We start from the raw sequence: 23,639 nt of genomic DNA on the forward strand, positions 1-23,639 counted from the left end.
ATTTTTGAGATATTTTCATAATTTTGCTCTCTCTCCGCATTGAAGCGAATCGTTTACTCATTTACGCACCACTAACTCGACTAACTATTCTCTTCTCGCGGTCAGCTGGTTTTCCGCACAGCGGGGGCGCGGCGTAACAAGAAAAATTTCTAGAAATGTATCATTTGTGGAAATACTTAATTTACACTAAATTCACTTTCTTTTGCTTTACAATTATGATGTATAGTTTTCGAGTAATTAACTATTAAAAATGTGTGTGCGGGGTCGGCCACACCTAGTGAAAATGGCAAAGTCGCGAGCCCGGTATGGATAGGGTTAAATGCCAACTATTACCATTCGATGAGCTTTTTTAATGAACAAATGTCTATCGAAGCTGCAAGAAGTGAGGCCACATATGTTTTGACCAAGAATAACCTGTAGCTGGGCCCGAATTGGGGAAAAAATTACATTTGCAACAGCGTTCTGTATTCAAAAAGTATCAAACTACTTTTTCGAAACAGCACGTGCACCGACTGCCCACCTCTGGCACTGCAACCATGCCGCATAACATTGTCTGCAAAGCATCATGCAATGTTAATTTGCGTATCTAAGCTTACAGTAATGTCAAGAAGTGAAGCTATTATAATCTATTTCAATGCTTAATTACAAGTTTTAAAACAACCAAAGAAATGCTTTAGCCTTAGCGACTAAACTTCAGCTTCATCAACAGGTGCTTTCCCCCACACAGACAAGAAACATGTAATGCCATCGTCTGCTTCATGTTCTTCTTCCATCAGCAGTTGTAAGCTTGGTTCAAAATCTTTTCTCAGATGCTCAGGTTTCCACTGTTTGCTGACAACAATCGCGCGACCATTTCTACCGCTGGTTACCAGTTCTTTCATTCGAAGTAACCAGGCTAACAAATACAGAAAATAGTTCAAGAATTCAACTTTTTATACCACTTCTAAAATTTTATCCAAGTACATTACTAGGATTTAATAAAATGTAAAAACTGTGCGTTACCTCTTGGGTTCTGAGCCCTGTCGAGTATAGTGTTGATCACAACATTGAAGTCTTTGAGTTCGAACGGAATCCATGTTAGCTAAATTCGTGCATAAGTTAGTGAAAATTTGTAGATGATATTAGTATCTCGATAAGCAAAAACGGAGTGATCGATTATTTAATTCGAACCAAGCCAAGTCAACTTATTACACTTGGAAACTCAAGTCAATCAATATCTGAAAGCAAAATATCATTTCTGTCAACAGAAATAGTTTAGTAATTTTACAAAAATTGCACCGTGCATGTTTTGAGGACAAACAAAATCATTTTGTCACACTTTAATGTACAGGGCTGCAGGCCTATTTGTGTTGGTTTTATCTTAACGCCGAAACTAAAGTAGGTAGAAAAAAATTGGAAACCACTGCGCTAATAAGTTGTTACTTTTAAGCGACATAGTATTGTTTGACAGCTTACCAATTTGAATTCCACACGCTATGGGTTTGCGTCCTCCGGAATTGCAATCACATGAATTCCATTCTTAGTAACGACGTCATTTCCTAAACGTTAAACGTGAAGGTGTTTCAAACGGCTGGTACTCTAGTTTTCTTTATACAGTAGGAATATGCAAAACAACCAGCAAAGATTCTTCTCGTCGGCCTCACCTGCATTGCCGTGATACAGTCCGTTTGCTTTTAACTCGTTTGCAACGTGAAGAAGTGTCACAAGCGATAACCTGCAGTGATAGATAGGAGTAAGGTCGATAGATGCAGCAAGGAGCTTAGAAAACCCATTCCGAAAGTATTCACCACAAAACATAAAATGGTCATTAGATGGTCGGATAATAGTCGATGGAAAATTCTACTAATCTACCTTGTCGCAAACTGCCGACAACTCAAACCAAAGTCGTCTAGGTCCACAGCCAACCAAAAGCACTCCGCTCTTGTAACAACTCTGGTTCGCGAGTGCGCAAATCCTTTTGAAAATCGCTAGGGTTTTGTTCGATTGCTTGCCACACTGTTCGTTAATAAACGTTGCAACATTGTCTTCTGTGTCGCTCACGTAAAGAGAGTTACGCACACAGTACCTGAAAATTCCATGATATTGAACCGACAAGATTATTGTTACGCCCTAATTTTGTAGTTGCTTAATTTTGTGCTGTTATGTTGTGGGTCACGCAAAGTTGGGTTTAACTGTTACTGCGCCATCAGCATTGAACTAAAGGCAAATCGACCTTGTTTTATTGTAACTTTGCATTACTGTAAGACAGTCGGGTATATCTACGACGTATTACCTAAAGATTTTGTATCCAAATTGTACACCGGTGTGTCGACGACAATTGCCGGAGACATTGTTTCCTCTGATATGCTCCTTGCCAGGCGAAAGCCTGCATGTTGTATAAAATGTCTTCGAAACCAAAAGCGAGCAAAACGAGATGCTTCAGCACCGGTGGAGATCCAACTACCACCCTACGTATGCTAAGTTAGTTGATCACCCAATAGAGAAAGTATTGTTCGTGAACAATTTTAGCCTGGTTACAGGTCAGACAAGAGTGATTTGTTACGATATTTTAACGCAATTATCATATAACGTTGAATCACTATGGCTGGGCACTTTTTAGCTACAATAGTAAAATTTGTGTCCATTGTTTGGCTTAAAGCAGGGGCGGGCAACTTCTTCGGTCGGCGGGCCTGATATGAGAAAATGAAGTACTTGGCGGGCCGGATTCCTGAATAGATTGGAACGCAGCTTGGTCTTATTAATGTTCATGGTCGAAAATGTTTGCTCATAAATGTATGTAGACCCGAACAGAACAAGTAGATTTATGGCCATCTTTCTCAGGTTGGCAAACTTGGACTTATTCAGTGACGCAATACAGGGATTGCGGCAGAATGTGGCCGCAGGCCACATTATCATGTAAGACCGGAAACTGTCTGCGGGCCGCTCAAAATCCCGTCGCGGGCCGTATGTTGCCCACCCCTGGCTTAAAGGAAGCAAGATGTAAAGATTTGGAACAATTGTTATAGAAGTATCCACAAAATATCGTCGACAAACGCCACATTCAAGACTAACCAATATCATGAGTGGTTGGCTTATGTGTTTGTAGAGCTTCGAAAAATGTTTGTAAGTCTTGTGAGGTACGACCTGAACACTTATAAAATGGCACCTACCCCAGGGATGTTCAAAGTCTTCCGGAAGGGAGGGTTGGAAGCCAAATGTTATCTCAGCTTTTAGATTCTGAAAGACCTATTTTTAGCCTGTTCCTCACTCTTGCTCTTAAAGCCAAAAGGGTAAGCGGAAGAGACATTTTTCTGGATCATAAAAGCTCAGTCCGAAGGGATTTTAAAAACTTCTTAAAGCGGTGCGACAAAAATGACACATAATTTTCCGTCCATACTTGTAATTTGTCACGTTGTTAGTAAATTAAAGAAATCTATTTTTTGCTTGTCTAGACAAAATCATTGAAAATATTTGCAACCATTCCACTGTCTGCATATGATCGATTGATTAAATTGATGTAGAACGAAATGCTTTTGATATGAATTAAGTGTCTTTGTGACAATTTCCCACGAAAAGTTTTTCGAAACTTCTGCTTTACTTTACCATGGTATCATTAAGTATATCACGAGAGATTGTTGAGTAAAATTTAAGTATGTATACGGCAATATCAAGTTACTTAGTAATGTACTAAAATAACGATTGATTTTACCAAAGGGCCACTGACTCAACTTTGTCTTGGGCCCCACCCAGTCTTACTCTGCTCCTGGTCAGGATATTGGTAGACTCCTTGCTCCTGCTTTTTTATTACTCGCCAGATAGCACCTGTCCCTATGAAAAATAATGGCTCTGCTGAAGCTTATTTTTAACTAGACTTGCAGTAGGACTAGATTTAATTTATCAAAGTTCAACACAAAATTTCAAATCAATTACGGTTCCCTTATGCGCATTATGTTATTTTCTAAGTATAATGTGTGTTCAATTGTACCCGGTTTGCTCATTAATATTTGGTTTTAAGTGCCTATTAATTTAAAAATCAAAGCTCATCATGTTATCACTTAACAAGTATGTAATTAGTTATTTATATAAGCAAGACATATATATAAGCAATATACAATTACTTTTATAAAGTGTCTCAAGGTTTGTGTTTACACCATTATATTTTTCTTTTCTTGAAAATTTAAATGACCATAGAATAAATGGTTTTTCAGTATAGTACCGGCGCACAACTTCCAGTTAATGAAACATTTGCCGAAAAAAAATTCAAATATATATAACCTATAGTTTAGTTTAGAATGTCCACAAGCTATATCTGCAATTGCAGAAAAACTGCTACTTCCTATAAGGAAAAAATTACAAAAGTAATTGATGTAAATAAACAGGTAACAGCATTTTGTTCTGCAAAATAATTTCACTTGTATACAAACGATTACAATTGGCACTGCGAACGTGCCGTTTAAACCATTATCTACAAAAAATCAGGCAATGTTAATTTGCAAATCTAAACTTTAAGTGATATCAGGAGTTGAAGCTATTACAATCTACTTAGGCTACTTAAATGTTTATTTACAAGTTCTAAAACAACCAAACAATGCTTTGGCCTTAGCGACTAAACTTCAGCTTCATCAACAGGTGCTTTCCCCCACACAGACAAGGAACATGTAATGCCATCGTCTGCTTCATGTTCTTCATCCATCAGCAGTTGTAAGCTTGGTTCAAAATCTTTTCTCAGATGCTCAGGTTTCCACTGTTTGCTGACAACAATCGCGCGACCATTTCTACCGCTGGTTACCAGTTCTTTCATTCGAAGTAACCAGGCTAACAAATAGTTCAACAAATAACAAAATAGTTCAAATAGTAACAGAAAATAGTTCCAGAACTTAACTTTTTATAACACTTCCAAAATTTTATCCAAGTACATTTCACACAGGATTTAATAAAATGTAAAGCTGTTGTCATGCGATAACTTACCTCTTGGGTTCTGAGCTCTGTCGAGCATAGTGTTGATCACAACATTGAAATCTTTGAGTTCGAATGGAATCCATGTTAGCTAAATTCGTGCATAAGTTAGTAAAAATTTGTAGATGATATTAGTAACACGTGATTTACCACGGTTGGCAAAAACGATGTGATTCACGATTAATAGAAATGTCCCTTATCAACGAACTAAACTAAATGAAACCTTATATAAGAGTACTAGCTAAATTTAATCTTTGCGCGTCATTTCTTCTTGCCCATTTGTCTATCACAAACAGTGCAATCCAATGGAATGGCTGCTCCATTGAATGATCACGCTAGCGAGTTGCTAATTTTGTGTGACGCAATATTTTTTGACAACTTACCAGTTTGAATTCTATACGTTCTGATTTTGCGTCGTCCGGAATGGTGATGACATCAATTTCATTTTTAGTAACGACGCCATCCTCTAAATGAAAAACATTAAACGTAAAATTGTTTCGAAATTTCAAGTCTTCTTTGTATAGAGAAGGAACATGCAAGCAACCAGAAAAGATCCTTCTCGTCAACCTCACCTGCGTTACAGTGATACCGTCCGTTTGCTTTTAACTCGTTTGCAACGTAGATGCAACGTGAAGAAGTGTCGCAAGCAATAACCTGCAGTGATGGAAAGTGGTACTTAGAAAAAATAGTCCGCCAAAATTCACCACAAAAAACATAAAATAGTTATTTAACTTATTATAGATGGTCTGATGATGTTCTATAGAAAATTCTAAAAAAAGTGTTTACAAATCTACCTTGTCGCAAAATGCCGACAACTCAAACCCAAGTCGTCCAGGTCCACAGCCAACCAAAAGCACACGGCTGGCGTGACCACTCTGAGCCGCCTCCCACGTGAGTGAGCGAATTCTTTTAAAAATGGCCAGGGTTTTGTTCCATTGCTTGCCATACTGTTGGTCAATGAACGTAGCAACATTGTCTGCTGTGTCGCTAACGTAGTGAGAGTTAGTGCTCTGCCGGCGTACCAAAACAACACCAGTTGGCGATAGAGTGTCGGGTTTATCTTAAAAATATGCATGAAATTTTAATAACGCACACAGTACCTGAAAATTTCATGATATTGAAATGACAAGATTATAATTACGCCCTTATTTTGTAGTTGGTTAATTTGATGCTAGTGTGACATAGTAACTTCGTAAGTCACGCAAAGTATGTCAGCTATGATAATAATCTTTGTCGTCGGACTGAGGAAAGTTTTTGCACAGCTTAAGACTGGCGATGATTCCTTATTGCTCAAGTCCCGGTTACTGACCCAGACTTCGAGCAAGTTCCTATTGTCACACAATTGTTATATGGCCGTTTATTTTTTATTATATGGTATTGCCTGAATTTCGAACAATCCACCAGGACCGCTAAACAAGAGCAACTGTCATCAAGTTTTGCGCTTTGCGTTACGGTAACACCACTGGGTATTGAACACGCAAAACAAGTCGTATTATAGCGAGGCCAGCGCTCGAATCACTCGGCTACCGAGTCGGCAAATGTAAGTCAGTCGAGTAAAGTTTTGACGTATTACCTAAAGATTTTGTATCCAAAATGTACACCGGTGTGTCGACGACATTTGCCGGAGACATGGTTTTGTCTGATATGCTCCTTGCAATCCGAAAGCCTGCATGTTGTATGAAGTGCCTTCGAAATGAGAAGCGTGCAAAGCGAGATGCTTCGATACCGGTCGAAATCCAACTACCACCCTGTGTATATAAGTTATATAGTAAATTACCCAATAGAGAAAATATTTTTGTGAGCTACTTTAGCCTGGTTTTCGGTCAGCAAGAGTGATTGGTCGGGTCAAGGTATTAGTGTGACATATTCATCACGATATTTTAACGCGATTTACCACAAAATATCGTTGACAAACGCCACATTCAAGACTAACCAATATCATGTTGTGTTTTCCATCAAAACATGGTGTTGAAAAGTCGTGGTAGTATTGATTTGTATGAAATCCTGGAATACCATTAAAATGATCTTCAATCCACTCCCAAACGTTACCGAAAGTATCGTAGCATCCACTGGTTGATTTGGGATAAAAATTGACGGGCTAATGACAGAGGAAAACAAACTTTATGTTAGTTTATATACTTAAAGTATATTTGTTACACATTGTATGTTTGTAGCCTTCGTTTGTATGTAAAAGCTGTAAATCTAGAGGTTTCGTAAATTGCATATGCAAACTGCAACAAAGATTACACACATCACAAGTCGAGGGCAATAAAAGCATAGTTGTAAAGCAATGTAAATCGCTGGAATATTTGAATGTAAAATTTGAAGCTTTATAACTTAACAGTTTTCTTAGCTTACCGTAGACGAACCGTACACCAAATTGATGTTATATAGCTTTGCTAACTCTTTTGCATAAATTGGATCGGTTTTGACATTTTCTGGGTCAAAATCCGGTAAACCTCGCAAAACATGTTCTTCTGCCTCAGTCGGAAGCCTATAGTCATCTCCTTTCCAAGCACAAAAGGCTTTCGCTTCGTGAAAGTTCACCTCCACAGGCCAGTCGAGTGGAAGAGTTGTGATGTCAAACATGAGGCGAAGCCTGGGTCCAACAAAACGATTAATGAAAAGCGTTAAAGGCAGACAACGCCACAGTGAATGTAACCCTTTATTTTTGAAGTGATGAAAGAAGCGTGTATTTAACGTAAATAATTCAAAATAAAAGATGATTTTGTGGTACGTATGAATTGATTTTTCCAATGTTACCAGTATTTTTCATTGTTATCACCATCATCCTCATTTAGCATGTTTTCACTCTTTGTATTTTGAGTATTGCAATGGCTGTACAAAGCTAGATCTGCCCCACAATTTGACTTGCACTCTTCGTTACATACCCAAAAGGCTGGGTGCCTGTAAAACAGGAATGCATTGTATGTGAATATGCTCCCCAATACTTCATATAAACTTTTTTCGTACTTGGCTTGTCTGAATTCCTTCCATTTCCAACCCTCGTCTGTCCAATAGTTCCTTTGCTGGTAACCATTAGCTCGGATAAAGGCCAACATCTCCCTGTTTGTGACCATGTATTTGGACGCTTCAAATTTTGGGACACTGGATGTACAAAGAGTTAAGTTGAGTTGCATGATCGATATGTGTTGTGGTATTTAATGTTTTAAATACCTGATTGTAAAATGCTAAAAATGAAATGGAGGTCTGTAACAAATAGATTCGTATTCTATTCATGCATTGATGATCACGAAAATAAATGGTAATTTAGGCTAACGATAAATAGATTCATGAAGTTTTTGTAAAAAAACTAATCTTATACCTAACGACGTCACAGCCATACTCGTTGTCCCAGCCCCAAACAGGCCAGTCATCGTCCATTCCGAGCCTGACTTCTGTCGGGGGCTGCTTTAACATGGGATTTCGAAGCACTGGTTCTCCTAACAACCCAAAAAATAGATCATTTTAAAAACAGTCCAGGCTAAATTTTTCTGTTTTAATTTAATTTACTGTAAGTTTAGGCAACCTGTGCTCAAAGGTCCGTATTTCCACCCTACAGGCTTGGTCACCATGGAAACAGGCAGCTGACGTATTAGGACAGATGACGTTTCAAGATGGATGCGTTCATGTTCGATCCCCATCCAGACAGCCCACCATGGGCTATCCTGAGTGACCGGAAGTGTAAGTTCCCGTTCTTGAATGACAGATCGAACGATATCTCGCACCTTTTGAAAAAAACGCTTAATCATCACAAAAGGGGTTTTGTCAATACTTTTGTTAACATTGTAGAATTGTTTAAGCTATTGTGTACTTCAAGTAAACGTGTCTTATCTTAGTCAAACACTTCCAGGCGATGCTTTCATTCCATTGAATATGTGATAAGTTAGGAACTTAATTAAGGTCCAAGTTGAAGTTACAACAAGGTTATTACTTTCTGTCTGTATTCGACCACTTCAGCAACAGTGGGCCATTTGTAAGATCCGCCCATTCTGTAATTTTCTGTGTCATCCCAAGACATTTCGTCAACTCCTGTCTCAAACATCGCTTCAAAGTTTTCATTCACTCTTTCCTAGAACCACAATCTTGGATTTTACGGGAATAAAGTGAAACTCGTATTGTGTAACTTATTAGCCGGTAGTTATAAGCCCTATTAACGGGCCTTACTAGGCATTATTGACGTAATGTTTACCTGAATCAAGTCGGCCAAAATCAGCTTGTTTACATAAACTACTGCAGGATGGCAGTAGTAGAATATGAGCGGCAATCGCAAACGATCCGGGCATTTGTAGAAGTAACCTTCTTCTAGAAAAAAATAATTTTATATTTGTAAAAGGTCTAAAAACTTTTTTATGTGGTTTATCACAAAAATACAGACCTTTTAATGAGGAAAACAGCCATTCGTCCAAAGTGTAAGTATTTTCAAAATACTCCAAAAGTTGTCTAAAGATTACAACCAATATAAATGTTTTTTTTTGTCAAGCAGAAGTTAATGTTGCATATGTAAAATCATTATGTAATAAGCAAACTTATAGGTTATGACCTTCGCACTATGAAGTGCGTTCTGCAGAAGAAATTCGTAATATTGCGTGACGTGACATACCAACTTTTTATGCTATAAGATTTGGTACCGAAAAAACGTTTAACTATTGATAACCATCAAAACTGATTATTTAGGTTATGTTATGCAACACTTGTTATGCAACACTTGAGGGTTATGCAACACTTGTTATAGTTAAATGCAAAACATATCTAGCACCTATCACGATTAATAGCTAAGCGGAAACCTAATACGTCAGATAGCCTAAACACAAACCTACTCTTTTGTACAAGTATGAAGACAACATGGCTTTTTTGATGACGTCTCTAGAGGTCCTGTTAAAACTTCTTGCTTCGTCATTCTTGCACCTTTATACTGGCACGAAGCAGAAGAACACCAAAATGCTTAACAAACGAATACAAGGCGACTTCAGGTTAAAAATATGACAAAATGGTGAGCTGTCGACTTTAAAGCTATTTGCACAACGGCAACTTAATTTTCCTTTTTTACCTTTTTATACGTACGGCTTGTGTGCTAGCTATATGTACTGTAGCTGCCATACACTATTGTTCAGAGTCTTTGCACAACCCGAAACAAATGTACAATAAAAAATTAGTAGTTACGGTATACAAAGGTTATTGTACAAGAACCAAACGGCATTAAATATAATGTCTAGTTTGACTATATTACTAAAACTTACAAATCGCTACAGAAAACCTAAACGAGTCTTTTATGTTCACAATATCTCCAGACTTAGACATGGTTTTGTTCAATGCCAATTGCTTTATAAACAAGTGTCGTTTGGGTTAACGTAACCTTGAAATCAATAACTAGAATACTGTTCATTTAATAACCATGTATCTACAAGAGTTTCACGGAACTTAGATGAATTTACTGTTTACTTCAACTATAGTTGGAGCTGCACTATACTATTAACAGCTTACTTTGACAACGTGACCAATTGCTCTCCAGCAGGGTGTTATAAATGCCGCAACACATTAGAAGAGTGTTTAGTGCTTTTTTTCTCTTTTAGCATATCTTATTGCTGCTGAAAACCGCAGCGGCCGGTCTTGGTTTTACTTGCGTCTTTAATATCTACCGCGCAAAGTCTGAAACCAAAAAATCGGATTACTACAGTGGACAGAATCGCGATTAGAAGTAACTCAATCGTTATAGAAGGTTTGTCAAACTTAAGATAGTTGTGTATAAATTGTGAAATACTTATCACCACCAAACGTTTTGATTAAATTTAAGTATCCGTAAGACTCAACAAACATCATTAACAAACCGTTTCGCGATAAACCAACATAATAAATGTTACACGTCGCAATTTAAATTGAAATCTAAAAAGCGCAAAGTTGTGTAACACAAAAGTCACGTGATGCAACTGGACTGTTGACGAATATAAAAAGCGAGCATTGAAAGTCAGCAAACATCGGTCCGTGTTTCATCTTACTTGTGCTCTATTCTTTTGTAATATAATCAATTTTTTCTTTGCAAAAATTTCTTTGAAAATCTTTATTTATTTTATATGGTCCCTCTCTGTCATGGAAATTTCCCAAGTAAGTTTAAATTCTGAAGAAATCTTTGAGCAAACGAACAACGTTCTTTATGCGGTATGATTCTCTCCTGTTGTTGTAATGTAGAACAACCAACATTATTCTCTCATTTTTGGTAAATTTCCATGACGTGAGTTACCTGTGATATACGGAATAAAATTTTTAAAGCTCGATCTAAACAGCAGGAGCTCAAATACTTGGTTGTTTTGTAGGAATCTAAAGCAACTTGGGTTTGAATACGATTTACACTGCGTAAATAAAATGGATATTAAAACATATTTTCGTCATACTTGTGAGTCAGTTATTTATTCATTTGGTGCTTATAGACAGAGTTTAAAATAAACTTCTTTCTCCCAAAGAAATACGAATTTAAAAACTAAAAGAAAACTTTTTTGCACTCTCACTGTATATGAAAAGGAATCTGAAACGTATCACTAATCTGAGTCGGATTAATGATGGCTTGATCGTTTTACGTGTTATTTAGAGTTAAGCCAATGGATTGTTTTAAAAAGGTTTAGAAGTAATTCACGACATTAAAAAGAATACTAATTCAATCCTACACAGCAAAGCTTTATTGCAACAATAAACAACAATCGTTGCTAACGATCAGTTAACAAGTTACGCAGAAAAAAACCTGGTCTGCAACGTTTTCAGGAAAATATCTAGATTAGGTCAACAAGGTTTACGTCAAAAATAAGCAGTTCATTTATTTCAGCTGCACTGTGCGTGATAATGCCGACAGTTTGTGCTCTTTATTGGATTACTTATTAACAGTGGGCTGTTTGGAGGCTTGACAAAGGCGTTTTGTTGGTGCTTGTTCGTCACTATCTACACAATGCTGAGGGGCGCGATTCTGAAAGCAGAACGTTAGCTGTTGCGTGAATGATACAAAAATATCAAACAATTTCTAAAAGTGAGATAGTGGTGATGCTGGGTAACTTGCTCTTTTTTAATTCTTCCGTTTGTACAAGATGTTTATTGGTTTCCTTTTAATCACTTAACTTTTGTTGCATGTGCTGTACTTCCAGAAAAATTTAAATACGTAGATATATATATATAAACTTGTGGCATTTTTTAAGTTTTTCGATAAATGACAGTGTTTTTCAACTTTAAGATACCATTAGAAACACCTTAGGCTAAGTATGTGGTGTTATTTGTGCACTTGTGCTTAAAACACTCTACGCCGATTTTATTTACGTTCATCACTTGATTACGGGAATTGTAAATAAGTATGCGACGTTTTTTATCTCTACGGTCTAGTAGAGTCTAGACTCTAGACTCTATAGCAGGGGTGGGCAACATACGGCCCGCGGGCCGGGTCCGGCCCGCGACGGGATTTTGAGCGGCCCGCAGACAGTTTCCGGTCTTACATGATAACGTGGCCTGCGGCCACGATACACAATTAATGTATCGATTCAGGATACGATTCCACGATACACGATTAATGTCGGTCGGCCACGATACACGATTAATGTATCGATTCAGGAATCCGGCCCGCCAAGTACTTCATTTTCTCATATCAGGCCCGCCGACCGAAGAAGTTGCTCGCCTCTGCTCTATAGTCTATACTCTATGGCGAAGGTGGTCAAAGTGCGCCTCGCCGACATGTTTTTTATGGGTCTTCTAGCTGAAAAGTAATATCCCAAAATAGCTACTAAAAATATAATAACCAAATTGACAATCATTACTGATTTCGCGGCTCGCTGGTGTTTATAGTTTTCCGCAAGTGACTCTTTCATTGAACAAGTTTGCCCACCCCTGGTCTAGACTCTGGACATACCCGAGTTCAGTTTACTCAATAAAAGCTATAGGCTGATTTTGTTAACATCTGACTACTGTTAGCAGCCTACGAGCCAGCAACTGTGACTACCAAAATTATTTTGTGACTACCAAATTATTTATTAATTTTTTATACATATTTCTGTACTAAAATACGTAAAAACTAAAGAGTTTTTAGATTTCTAAAATGCATAAACAAAGAAAACCTAAAAAGCTTATTAATGGTCTGCAATAGCCAATTTTTTCAGACAGTTATCTGATAAATGGTATCATCTGTGTAGCGGTGGGTGTACAGTAGCCTTCCATTATGGTGGTGATTGTTGAAGGCTGCGTTTATACTTACTGCACGTAGCGCTATGAAGTTTTACAGCAACAAAACTTAAAAAAACAGAAAACAGCAAATGCTTTGAGCAAAAAAGAAACCACAATTTTTAAAGCTTATAGTTACAAATTTTGTAGCCTAAGTAAAGGTGGCAGTAATTAAAGAAGACTTTTTAAACTTTACAGTGGTAAACTTTGTACTGGTGTTGGAATGTCTGTGATTTATTTATTCCTGCCTGACTACACCTTTGTCATTTTTGAGCTGAAAACAATTTTTGCAAGACTTAATTCGACGATAATTCACTGAAGGCTAGGGAGCGAACCGTCTCACGTTTTCGTGTCCTTGCTAGAGAGCGTTTATATTCTGATCGATTTGTTATATCTGTTTCCTTTCTGTTGATTTCTTTGAAATGACGAAAGACACAAACACCAACCTATGGCGGACCCATATCGTATTACATCACGTTTAACCTCATAAATAGCGATGAAGTTGATAAACTAAAAAATATCATGTTTAGGCTTCGTTTGACTTGCATTTACTAACGACATGTTTGTTTTGCAAAATTAACTTTGTTTGGCTCTTAATTTTTTAATATCACTGTTTTCTGTTGAATCAAACGGTTGTATATCATCTGAGTGACAGTTCATTTGAGTGACAGTATTTGAGTGACATAATTATGACATAAATTATTCATTCGAGTGACATAATTAACCCTAACCCTCACCCTAACCCTAACCCTAACCCTAACCCTAACCCTAACCCTCATCCTAACCCTAACCCTAACCCATTACTGTAGTTTGAACAATACTTACCAATGTGTCACTCAAATGAACTGTCACTCAGTTGATCAACTACCGAATCAAACATAGTTCGTCGCTTTCATCTGTAGCGCGCGCTGCGCGATGAAGTTAGGCTACGTTGTACCATACAAGAACAGCTAATACAAGAATTAAACTGTAGAAAGAATTCGTGCATAAACGCTCATTCCAAAATATAGACTGTTGAGCAACATAGCAAACAAACACTTTGGTTTATAAAAAGTTTATGTTAGGTCTATGTCGTCGAGTAATGTAATTAGATGATTTCAATTAACAAAGAAACAATGAAAACATATTGCTTTGGCAGGTAATTCCTCTCATGTGCAGTCGCAGTTCAAATTCCTAAACCAACAATAGCGATATAGTCTAATTTGCTCTGTTAAACGATCAAAATTTTTAAAGTGATTTATAGGGATTTTTTTGATTAAATATTTAAAAAACAGGAAATGTTTATTACATGTTTAGGGAAATACTCTTTGTGAATATTCTTTATTCATTTTGGTTTATTTTAAATGGTAAAGACCAAAATAACGCGTAGGATCCTGGGTATCTTTTAGTCCTAGGCCCGTCACGATCTAAATCCCGCTCTTTATATAACCAGTGTTTCCGTTTTTGTTATTAAAACAACTGTTTTCAATATGGATTCTGATCTTATAATCCTTACCCCGAAATTATCCAACTTTCATAGTCTAACCAATAAGTATCCTAACTAATTTATTTTGATAAGTTCTTTAATTTTATTCAATACAGTAAAAATTCCCAAACTATAACACTAACTCTAAAAGTTATAACAGAAATTAAACCATTGGTTACAGCCATTTTCGATTTCCGCCATTTTCCACCACCGTCTGTTTCAGCTGCGCTGTGCGTGATGATACCGGCGATTTGTGCTCTTTATTGGGTTACTTATTAACAGTGGGTTGTTTGGAGGTTTGACATAGGCGTGCTGCTAGTTAATCATTATAACACCATTGCTTTAGAACGCGATTCTGAAAGCGGTGACTTACGGTATTCGGCGATGCATTAATCATCATTAGAAGACGATTGTCGTGAATAGGTTTCTGTTTTGACTTCAAGTGCAGAATAATTAAAACTACGTTCTAAACATAACAAAAATTTGTAGTTTTTGTACAATACGCAGTACAAGAACCGCATACGTCACGATAGCAAACACCCAACTAGAACAATTGAGAAGGGCAAAAGGCTGTGTTTACTTTGAGGCGTTGCCGGGCTTTGCGCAACCTGTCCACTGCGTGCGCAGAGTGTAAGCTTGAAATAAATTCCACTGATAACAATTCCTGTCTATGCCAATTTAGGTTGTACTGTAAGTTTTAATCAAAAACACTGAACATGTTTTTTAAAAACAAACAGTAAAAAGAAGCGTCAAAAGTACACTCACTTTATGCTACTGGTAAAGTTAGCGCAATTTTACCGCATCTTTACCTGTTACGAAAACCTCGCCAGCATTGGGTTCATTCTATGTTGTAGAAAAAGAGGAAGATCGAGAAAGTGAGTGCTAATTAATTTAACATTAGCAACAAGTTTTAGTATTTATAGGTGACTTTCATAAATTAGTACGGATATGAGGTCATACGACGAAAGAAAAAAATTAAAAAATTCATAAAAGAAATATACGTTTCAGATTACCTATATCAGCTACTGAAAGATTATTCGTCATGCTCACGTAAAGTCTAAGTGTATTAGCAAACAAGAAATTTTTACATGTTAGTCTACGTATACTTTCGTTTTTTGACAAGATGAATTTAAATTATTATCTATCTATTGCTTTCCTTAGGTCTACTTAGCAAAAAGATACATTAATTAATTATTTATCTTTACTTAACAATCTGCAGATTCTTGGATATTGGTGACTCTCATTTTTCGATTGCAGCAGTGTGTCGGCTGAGTTGGTCTATATATAGTTTCCAAAATAGTTCCAAAAACTTGCCAAACGCTTTGAGAAATTCTACAGCTCGAAGTGATGCCAGTGTCAAACAAATTATGGAAAAAATTGCGGATGCCTTTAACTTATTTTGGCTGTTCTTTATTTGTATGAGCACTGGGCAGTATAGAGGGAAAACACGGTTTTAACCCAGGCTCTTGTTCATTCAGGGTCGTTTCATTTTACCTACAAAATGGTTTACGGCATCGTTCTAAATGCGGTTGCTGACTCTAAGTATTACTTTGTTATAGTTGACATCGGTTCCTATATGAGCTATGGTAGACAAGATGAGAGTAAAGTTATGGAAAACTCTGCCAAATGCTTAAATATGTCCATCTTGATCTGTCACTGTATAGAAGAGCCATTACCCGGAGTTTCATCTTGCAGAATAACTTTTGTATTTGCCGGGAACGAGGCATTTCCATCGCGACGCAATTTACTGAGATCTTATCCTTGCAGCAACTTAAGTCACAATAAAATATTTTTTCTTTGTAGATTGTCCAGGTCTCGTCAAGTGATAGAAAACGCGTTTGAAGTCATGGCTTCTCGTTCCCGCATTTCAATGTATGGAAAGATTTGGAAATGCTCCACCACTTGTCAAGAAGTTTTTTATACTAATTAAAAAGAATCAAAGTTACTTTTGGAAACTGGAATACAACAATAGGAGTGTTTTTGGATCTGTCCACAGCGTTTGACACAATTGAATTGATGTTCTGTATACTGGCGCAAAAGTTAGCCGGATGTAAGCTGTAATGATTAAATGCAACGCTCCTCGCTGTCCCTAATCAACGCCCCTCGCAGCTTTATCGCATACCTTGCAATCACGCCAATGATGCTCTCCGTTCAGCTCCTCAGTTCTTTTCAGTTGCGTGATTACGACTTACCATTCTAAGAATACCAGTTTCCTTTTATGCTTTTGTCTAAATTTACTTGTTGTGTTGCAGCTTAGTTTAGTTCTTGTTTATTAAAGCTGAATAATTACAGAATACAATTATTTACAATTGTCTGTTCAGTTCATAAGCTAAATACCCGGCTTCAATAAAACAAGCAAACACCTACGCCACGATATGCCTCAGTGTAAATGAGCTTTTACGCTAACTCTATCATTGCACATTTTCTTTGACAACAAATTTTCTTTGTTGATATAAACTGAAACAAACTCTAATTGTATACCGGTAATAAAATTTTTAGTTATTCAATTTTGTCTATTCTTTCAATTTGATGCAATACTCTATATCCTAGATTACTCAAACTAACCTAAATTTTAGACAATTACAGTATGCCACAAATATTGGAACTATTGATATAATTATTCATACCTGAACTGCATACGTTTTATTTAGTTTCAAATTATTGTGGTGTAAGGGAAAGTTACCCATGACGGGACGTTGCCCAAGATGGGACAGTGCGATAACTTCTTTAGGCCACAAGGTGACACAAAACTGACTTTGTTATTAAGTCCCTTACATTGCGATCTTTCTTTTGACATATTAACAATTGACTAAAATACTTTGTGTACTTACTGTATTGAGTTATTTTAATCCAAAAAAAGGACCAAAAATTTTAAATTCTGCTAAGCTTTGGCTGCTTCATAACTAGGTTTTAGTTTTGATTTTCAGTTGATTTTCCTTTTTTACCCTACCAATCAAAAGACATGAGTTAATATGTGGTAACTTAAAAATTGGCAGACTTAGCTGTTTGTTGTTCAGGAATGTTTTAATGACAATGTAACGGTTACGTTAAGATGGTACACATTGTCCAGACTTGGGAAACTAGCGTTATGTCTCAATATTTTTATAATTTGTGACTTAGTTTACGGATCAACAATTTTGTATTTGTAACAGGTTTAATACAAACTTGGCAAAATTTATTATGATATCACAAAAAAATACAAAGCGCCTGTAGGATTACATAGAACAAACACAAAGTTCTGTCTGTTATGGGAGATATTACATGAACAATTTCTCCATCCGAAAAGCCTCAAGCGCTTATCATATTTCAGAAATCATGCTATAGAATGTAGAAAAATCGATTAAATAAGGATTGTCTACATTCTACAACGCAACAAAAAATGTTTGGCAGCATCATTCTAAGTTGCTAATTACATCGCAGTTTATATAGACAGTTTATCCTTGAGACGCCAGCAACACTTTTTCTAAAAAAGAGGTTTTATGTGCATTTGCCAACAAATAATTGTTTGTTCTCTATTCAAGTCAGTTTCTGTGTACGTCGTACGTCGCTTCCGTGTAATTTGATATACTGCATAGTTGTTTTACTACAACCGCATGCAAAAAGTTGTTGAGTGAAAACCGCAACTTAAACACATCTTTTAACATAGAAATCAGGCATAGCCTACTGCAATTTGCAACAATTTATTTTTATTAATAACTCGTGGTTTTGAACAGACTAATTCGAAGATTAAGAAAAGGAAAGTCTTAAAAACTTATGTGAATGTAAATTCGAGTGTTAGGGCTTAGGATAAACTTCTTTTCACTGCCCACTTTTTCTATGGAGATATTAAATTTATTTTAAGCAGACTAACACAAAACCCAGCTGTAAAAAGACATCAGCATACAACTTGCTATTACGTGACCAAGTACAAATTTATATGATTCATACGGTAACTCTTACGGCCAGAAAAATCGCAGTTGGTTGTTTGTCTTGCGGTTTCTTTTTAGACTTTTTCTTCATTTTTCAAATAAAATTCGCAAAAAAGTTTGTAGAGATAAGACAAATATGTAGTTATGCACAAAAATCGGTTTATATAGGATCGTCGTTACCTACACCGTGTACGTTCCTTAGCGAGGTGAACTAAACATTCGTCAAGGCAAAACAATACTAAATCGTACTAAGTTTGTTGAGACGATGTCTCGTGATCTTTTGTTTGGGCTGGGATCAATCATTAACATGCAATCCGGACGCTTACGTTGGCATATTAACCGTTGTAAGTACCAACGACCGGTCGTGGTTGCGACTGAGTTTTAGCGCAAAGCTAAATACTGTTTCCTTTAAGCAATTCTTGAAGTCGACCCACATGAAAAAACAAATAGGCTACTAGCCGTTGTTGCAACCAGCAATGCAAGTTATTGTAGCTTTGTACGTTCAACGAGCCATCAAAGACATTTTGCTAAAGATACCATAAGGTCCAAGTTAAAAATGACCGGTTCCTTTTTACGAGCAGTATTGTACACTTCGGCATTTTCGTTTGTCAAGAAAGTCGTCTCAGACCATTCTACAGTTGGTCTGGTGCTACAAACTTTAACCCCGGACTGAGAAAAAATCACTGAGCTTGTCTTTTGCGCAAGTTTTGTTTGATACTCATTATGTTATTTGTTGCTTTTTAGATGTTTTAAACAAGATTAATACTTACAGAAAACGGATATATGTTATAATTCGTTATGACTTTACAGACCTGAAATATTTGGGATGGTTCTAACGCTTTTTCACTTTGAAAGCTCTTTACCGGTCACAACTTTTTTATGCTTACCGTAACGCTGTACATTCAACATATTATAAGACTTTATCAAAAAGTAATCAAAGCGTTAATGCGTTAAGTTAAACATTGAATAAGAACTTTCAAACCCAAACAAACAATATCGATTATATCAAGCAGGCTTATAGTGATTTCAAAGCCAAAATAAATAATCGCAACAATAAACAAAACATTTGAAAATTGTAGATCGTGCTTAGATAAATTAAAGCAAATGTTGAAAATGCACAATTTGAAGAAAATTTTAGAGCTTTGCCATCTTGATAAAAATGCCATTAGTTGATTTCAGCACAATCATAGGCATCATGACTGGAGCGGGACATTCTTTGTCGGTGTAAAGTCTGTAACTTTGTAGAACCTTTGCAATGGCGATTTTCATTTCACCCATGGCAAAATTTTGACCAATGCAATTCCTGCATTAGGAAAGAAAAAAATACTAAAAACTTGCACTAATATGACTAAGCTGTTGCCAATTTTCAAAAACCTATCGGTGCCGGAATTTTTTCCCCACAAATGATCGAAAATTCGGTAAAAGTGCAACGCAGGAGTGTGAAGTCACTTGAATGTCATTGCGTGACTTTGAAGCAACAGACATAACATACTATGGTCAATTTAGCTTACCTCGGACCAGCTGAGAATGGTAGGTAAGCGTATGGAGAGCGTGAAGCAGAATTTTCGACCGAAAATCGGGATGGATCGAATACCTTCAATTAAAACGTCATTTTAGATCGTTTCTTTGGTCATATACCTTAATGATACGGGAACAAATACAGGCATTGGACGCTGTGTTTACCACACGTCATACTTACACGGGCAAATATTGATTAAAAACCTGATTGTGGACAAATCCAGCTACCCTGCAGTCAACGACGTTAGACAAACACAATCAAACTTAAAAAAATTTATTGCTTACCTGCGGGTCGTTCCAAACAGTCTCATTACGATGGAGTACCACGATAGGCACTGATATATTGTACGGTGATTGTACGGTGTAAGAACAGTGTTTAACGTCGACCTTAATGTGAAAAGCATTAATGAACCGATGAAACGTAATAAAGCAATGCATAGTAATCGTTAATACGCGATTTCGGATATTTTGCGGAAGATATCACAAAGTCAAAGTTAGTCGTATTAATACCGGTTTGTCTCCAACGTGAAACTGGTCTTCGGCAAACCCTCGCGGAAAAGTAACTGGGTTTTCAGTGCGTCGAGCAATTGCAAAAACCGGTGGATAAAGTCTCAGCACTTCTTTGATGAACATAGTCAGGTAGGTCATTTTTGATAAGTCATCCCTTTGAAATCAAAAAGACACAAAAAAGTCAAAAAGCAAATATTACGGATAAAAGATGAAACAAAGACACTCTAAACACCAACCTCAAGTTACCATTGTTAAAAGTTACCATTCAATGTGGTCTTTATCTTCCAGTATTTTTCGGACTTCTTCTCGACATTTTTCCTGGTACTTGGGATATGTTGCAAGGCAGTAAAAAGCCCAGGATATTCCACTTGCAGTAGTGTCATGCCCTTCAAAGAGGAAGGTGTCTACTTCATCTCGAATTTCTCTGTCACTCAAGCCTTTTCCATCTTTATCCTAGTTTACAGAGCATCTTACTTTTTGGTACATTGAAAGCACGTTAGATGCATGCATTTTTATGTAAATCTGTGCACTGTCAATTTTATCTAATTAACTATCTGAGAGAGACCTTAATAGGTCTTAAGTTAAAGATTTTCGTAAGACATCAATACCGAAAGAACAAAATTTAACCCTTTACCCTTGTCAGAAGAAGAATATCCAGAAAATCTAAGGATTTTCCATTTTTCTGATACAATGAAGTTATCAACTGCACTTCGTCAAGTTCCAAGCAGTTCTCGTTCTTGTTGTTTCTTCCTTTCAGCAATGCCTTCAAAGATGACTTTCTTTCATTGATAACCTTAAAGAAAATAAAGATAAAATCGAGTGAAAAGCTTCCAAAGGCATCAACGTTTGTCTCAAGATACATTTGATGTTGAAACTTACATACTTGTTCATCATATTCATGAATGTAATCACACGCTTTTTTAAATTTTCGTCCATTTGGTGTCAAAGAAAATATAAAGTCATTGTGACATAGAGGATTGAAAACTCTTTTCATTGCAATGGTTGTCAAGGTGTATACAGCGGAGATATATGTGTGGTCTGAACTATTAAAATAAATGTGCACATCAGTAAATGTGTACATTACTATTTTATGTATTCATGCAGCATATTCATGATTGAGCCAGAGGTAGATCAACCAATCACAAATATTAACGTAAACACAGTAAACCTATTAAAGACATAAAACGATGATCATTTTCCTTGCATAAAAAGAATGTTGGAACTATTTTTTATTACACCAGGTTAACATATTTACCCAACATTTTGGCAGTTGGTTTTGCATGAAATAGCACATTGTAACATGTTATCAAGCGTCATTAAACTGACGTGTTCAAACATCTCCACAGGAGTTCCATCTTTGATTGCGCTCCATTTTTTTAGCATGGTTTCTATACATGAATTAAAGACTTTTGCATATCTACAACAGAGAAAAAGATGACAATTTTTCATAAAAACTATGCAAGATACATTGATTCCAGTAAACATAAGTACAAAAGCATTTTTATGCGACAAATTCGTTATTTAAAGAAATCTTGAGCATTGAAATGGCAATATTACTCTAATAACTTCAAATCAACTTCATAACAATTAATAATCTTCTGTTATGCAAAACAGCTCCTATTTTCTTACTGTTTTAAAATATCAAAATGGAAGGCTCTCGTCAGCAAATGACGGTTGCGATGCCATTTCTTTCCAGAACTAACCAAAAGCCCATCTCCAATCCAAGGGCGAATAAACCTATATGCCATATTGTCTTTTGGTTCTAAATAAAGATAGTTATAAATTTGGTAAAACAAATTTAAAAACAGAAAGCAATGTATATCAACTTGATTGAACACAACATATGACTATTCTAGCTGTTCAATTCAGCATACTTTTTGTAATTACAGTAGTAGTTAAAAATACGTAACTTTTTGTAACTACCAGAGCAAACATTAATTATTATCATAGGTGTTATTTTTTACAAAGGTCAATACCGGTCAGTTTTAAAAGAGGCTTCACAACATGAGGGTGATAGAGCATTAGGTAAGACACAATCGGTCCAAACCAAAGTTGTCCCATCTTTGGATAAGTTGCACATTCTTGCGTTACTTTCAAAATGACATCTTGGGTAGGTTCCAACTGCATTTATCAGTGTTTAAACAAAGAAATTACATCAGCATGTTGATTGCAAAGACAAGTTAAGTAGACATATGCATTTATATACCTTATCTAAATGTCCAAGAAGCCAATGTGGTCTGGGACCAGCGACACGTTTCAGGATTTCTAATCCTTTTTTCCTTTCTTCAATAAGTGGTGAAATAAACTTATAAACATTATAAGCAGCATACAGAGCACCAATAGTAACTATACCGAGGACAATTTTAGTATTACACAAATCTTCTAGTGTAAATACCATTCTAGTGTTGTATTGTAAAAGGTTTTTCCTAATAAATATAACTTTTTTCAGTACCAATTTTTTAGAGAAAAATTTGACATCAAATGTACAACTATGCAATTGTGTAGGAAAACTAAATTCTATTTAGGTTGCAATGAAACAGTTCTGATTCAATAATGTGTAGATGTTCATTTAAATTGCGTAAATTGACAATTGTAAACAAACCCAACTAAGAGGAAATGTTTGCTTGTTGCAACTTCAGTGAACACTTTTTCATTTACAAAAGTCCAAATGGATAGGGTTATTAGGTGAAGCTTACAAACTTGAGGTGGTTAATCTGTTAGTGATACATATTTAGTTTATGATTTTACTGAAAGATTTTGATACCTTTCCAGATTAAAGTAATCAGGGTGATAATGGTAGTGCACAATTGCACCTATTGGCATGATTTACGGCCCTACTTAAAAGTTTGAGCAATGCACCAGCCAATTCTCTGGCGTAGAATTGCTGTTTTGCTCTATATTATGTATTATAAGTACCTAGCTTATTACGTTGGTATGGTCCAAATTTTGGCATTACATTTTTTGGCGCATTTATCCCGCGCACCAAAATTAAACTTTCCAGTAGGGATTTACAGTAACCTTTTTCAACTGGCTTAATTACAATTTTTATTTTACAAAAGTTATTACATTTGTAATCTGTTGCAATACACTTGCATTACTGGAAAAAGATAAAAAAT

The 23,639-nt window shown here is 36.3% G+C and overlaps 4 protein-coding genes across 11 annotated transcripts; 1 reads left to right on the forward strand and 3 right to left on the reverse strand.

Moving 5' to 3' along the window:
• Positions 1-47: 47 nt before the first annotated feature.
• LOC143458905 (uncharacterized) lies at positions 48-2,624 on the reverse strand. Its single transcript, XM_076955811.1, has 6 exons — positions 2,518-2,624; positions 2,273-2,416; positions 1,852-2,065; positions 1,644-1,714; positions 1,003-1,538; positions 48-895 (listed from the first exon to the last, which is right to left on the reverse strand). The coding sequence occupies exons 1-5, from the start codon at positions 2,622-2,624 to the stop codon at positions 1,532-1,534; spliced, it is 543 nt and encodes a 180-aa protein (XP_076811926.1). The 3' UTR covers positions 48-895; positions 1,003-1,531.
• A 1,418-nt stretch (positions 2,625-4,042) lies between these two features.
• Positions 4,043-14,803, reverse strand: LOC143461135 (uncharacterized). 5 transcript variants are annotated; one of them, XM_076958936.1, is made up of 17 exons: positions 14,767-14,803; positions 9,756-9,879; positions 9,314-9,378; positions 9,128-9,240; positions 8,870-9,007; positions 8,465-8,663; positions 8,261-8,378; positions 7,909-8,043; positions 7,699-7,842; positions 7,294-7,534; positions 6,869-7,033; positions 6,509-6,683; positions 5,730-5,995; positions 5,508-5,589; positions 5,319-5,401; positions 4,948-5,026; positions 4,043-4,794 (listed from the first exon to the last, which is right to left on the reverse strand). In XM_076958936.1, exons 1-17 carry the CDS (start codon positions 14,786-14,788, stop codon positions 4,586-4,588), a joined length of 2,358 nt encoding a protein of 785 aa, XP_076815051.1. In that variant the 5' UTR covers positions 14,789-14,803; the 3' UTR covers positions 4,043-4,585. The 5 variants fall into 5 exon arrangements, with proteins under 5 accessions (XP_076815051.1, XP_076815050.1, XP_076815049.1 ...); XM_076958935.1 differs by lacking the exon at positions 14,767-14,803 and adding an exon at positions 10,420-10,489; XM_076958934.1 differs by lacking the exon at positions 14,767-14,803 and adding an exon at positions 10,176-10,388 and having other exon boundaries at positions 9,128-9,237.
• Positions 14,804-15,274: 471 nt separating this feature from the next.
• Positions 15,275-17,065, forward strand: LOC143461141 (uncharacterized). Of its 4 annotated transcripts, XM_076958946.1 has the most exons (3): positions 15,275-15,462; positions 15,596-15,677; positions 15,807-17,065. In XM_076958946.1, exon 3 carries the CDS (start codon positions 16,089-16,091, stop codon positions 16,515-16,517), a length of 429 nt encoding a protein of 142 aa, XP_076815061.1. In that variant the 5' UTR covers positions 15,275-15,462; positions 15,596-15,677; positions 15,807-16,088; the 3' UTR covers positions 16,518-17,065. The 4 variants fall into 4 exon arrangements, with proteins under 4 accessions (XP_076815061.1, XP_076815060.1, XP_076815062.1 ...); XM_076958945.1 differs by having other exon boundaries at positions 15,596-17,065; XM_076958947.1 differs by lacking the exon at positions 15,596-15,677.
• A 2,331-nt stretch (positions 17,066-19,396) lies between these two features.
• LOC143461142 (cytochrome P450 4F1-like) lies at positions 19,397-22,973 on the reverse strand. The gene is made up of 11 exons (XM_076958950.1): positions 22,730-22,973; positions 22,500-22,644; positions 22,153-22,285; positions 21,779-21,940; positions 21,407-21,566; positions 21,158-21,316; positions 20,786-20,976; positions 20,524-20,677; positions 20,299-20,400; positions 20,007-20,089; positions 19,397-19,798 (listed from the first exon to the last, which is right to left on the reverse strand). Exons 1-11 carry the CDS (start codon positions 22,919-22,921, stop codon positions 19,630-19,632), a joined length of 1,650 nt encoding a protein of 549 aa, XP_076815065.1. The 5' UTR covers positions 22,922-22,973; the 3' UTR covers positions 19,397-19,629.
• Positions 22,974-23,639: the final 666 nt, after the last annotated feature.

This window comes from Clavelina lepadiformis, chromosome 5, assembly GCF_947623445.1.
Source record: "Clavelina lepadiformis chromosome 5, kaClaLepa1.1, whole genome shotgun sequence".
Classification (NCBI taxonomy): Eukaryota; Metazoa; Chordata; class Ascidiacea; order Aplousobranchia; family Clavelinidae; genus Clavelina; species Clavelina lepadiformis.

Excerpts from the sequence above, each read along its gene's own strand:
- LOC143458905 (XM_076955811.1), bottom strand. The coding sequence starts at position 2,624 with ATGGACACAAATTTTACTATTGTAGCTAAAAAGTGCCCAGCCATAGTG. Across the intron at positions 2,417-2,517 it reads AAATCACTCTTGTCTGACCT|CATCTCGTTTTGCTCGCTTT; the intron begins GTAACCAGGCTA and ends CCGGTGCTGAAG. Across the intron at positions 2,066-2,272 it reads TTTGGATACAAAATCTTTAG|GTACTGTGTGCGTAACTCTC; the intron begins GTAATACGTCGT and ends TGGAATTTTCAG.
- LOC143461135 (XM_076958933.1), bottom strand. The coding sequence starts at position 10,236 with ATGTCTAAGTCTGGAGATATTGTGAACATAAAAGACTCGTTTAGGTTT. Across the intron at positions 5,996-6,508 it reads TTTGGATACAAAATCTTTAG|ATAAACCCGACACTCTATCG; the intron begins GTAATACGTCAA and ends CATATTTTTAAG. Across the intron at positions 4,795-4,947 it reads CAGAGCTCAGAACCCAAGAG|CCTGGTTACTTCGAATGAAA; the intron begins GTAAGTTATCGC and ends ACTATTTGTTAG.
- LOC143461141 (XM_076958945.1), top strand. The coding sequence starts at position 16,089 with ATGGTTTACGGCATCGTTCTAAATGCGGTTGCTGACTCTAAGTATTAC.
- LOC143461142 (XM_076958950.1), bottom strand. The coding sequence starts at position 22,921 with ATGGTATTTACACTAGAAGATTTGTGTAATACTAAAATTGTCCTCGGT. Across the intron at positions 20,977-21,157 it reads ATATTCTTCTTCTGACAAGG|GATAAAGATGGAAAAGGCTT; the intron begins GTAAAGGGTTAA and ends TCTGTAAACTAG. Across the intron at positions 19,799-20,006 it reads CCATTCTCAGCTGGTCCGAG|GAATTGCATTGGTCAAAATT; the intron begins GTAAGCTAAATT and ends TTCCTAATGCAG.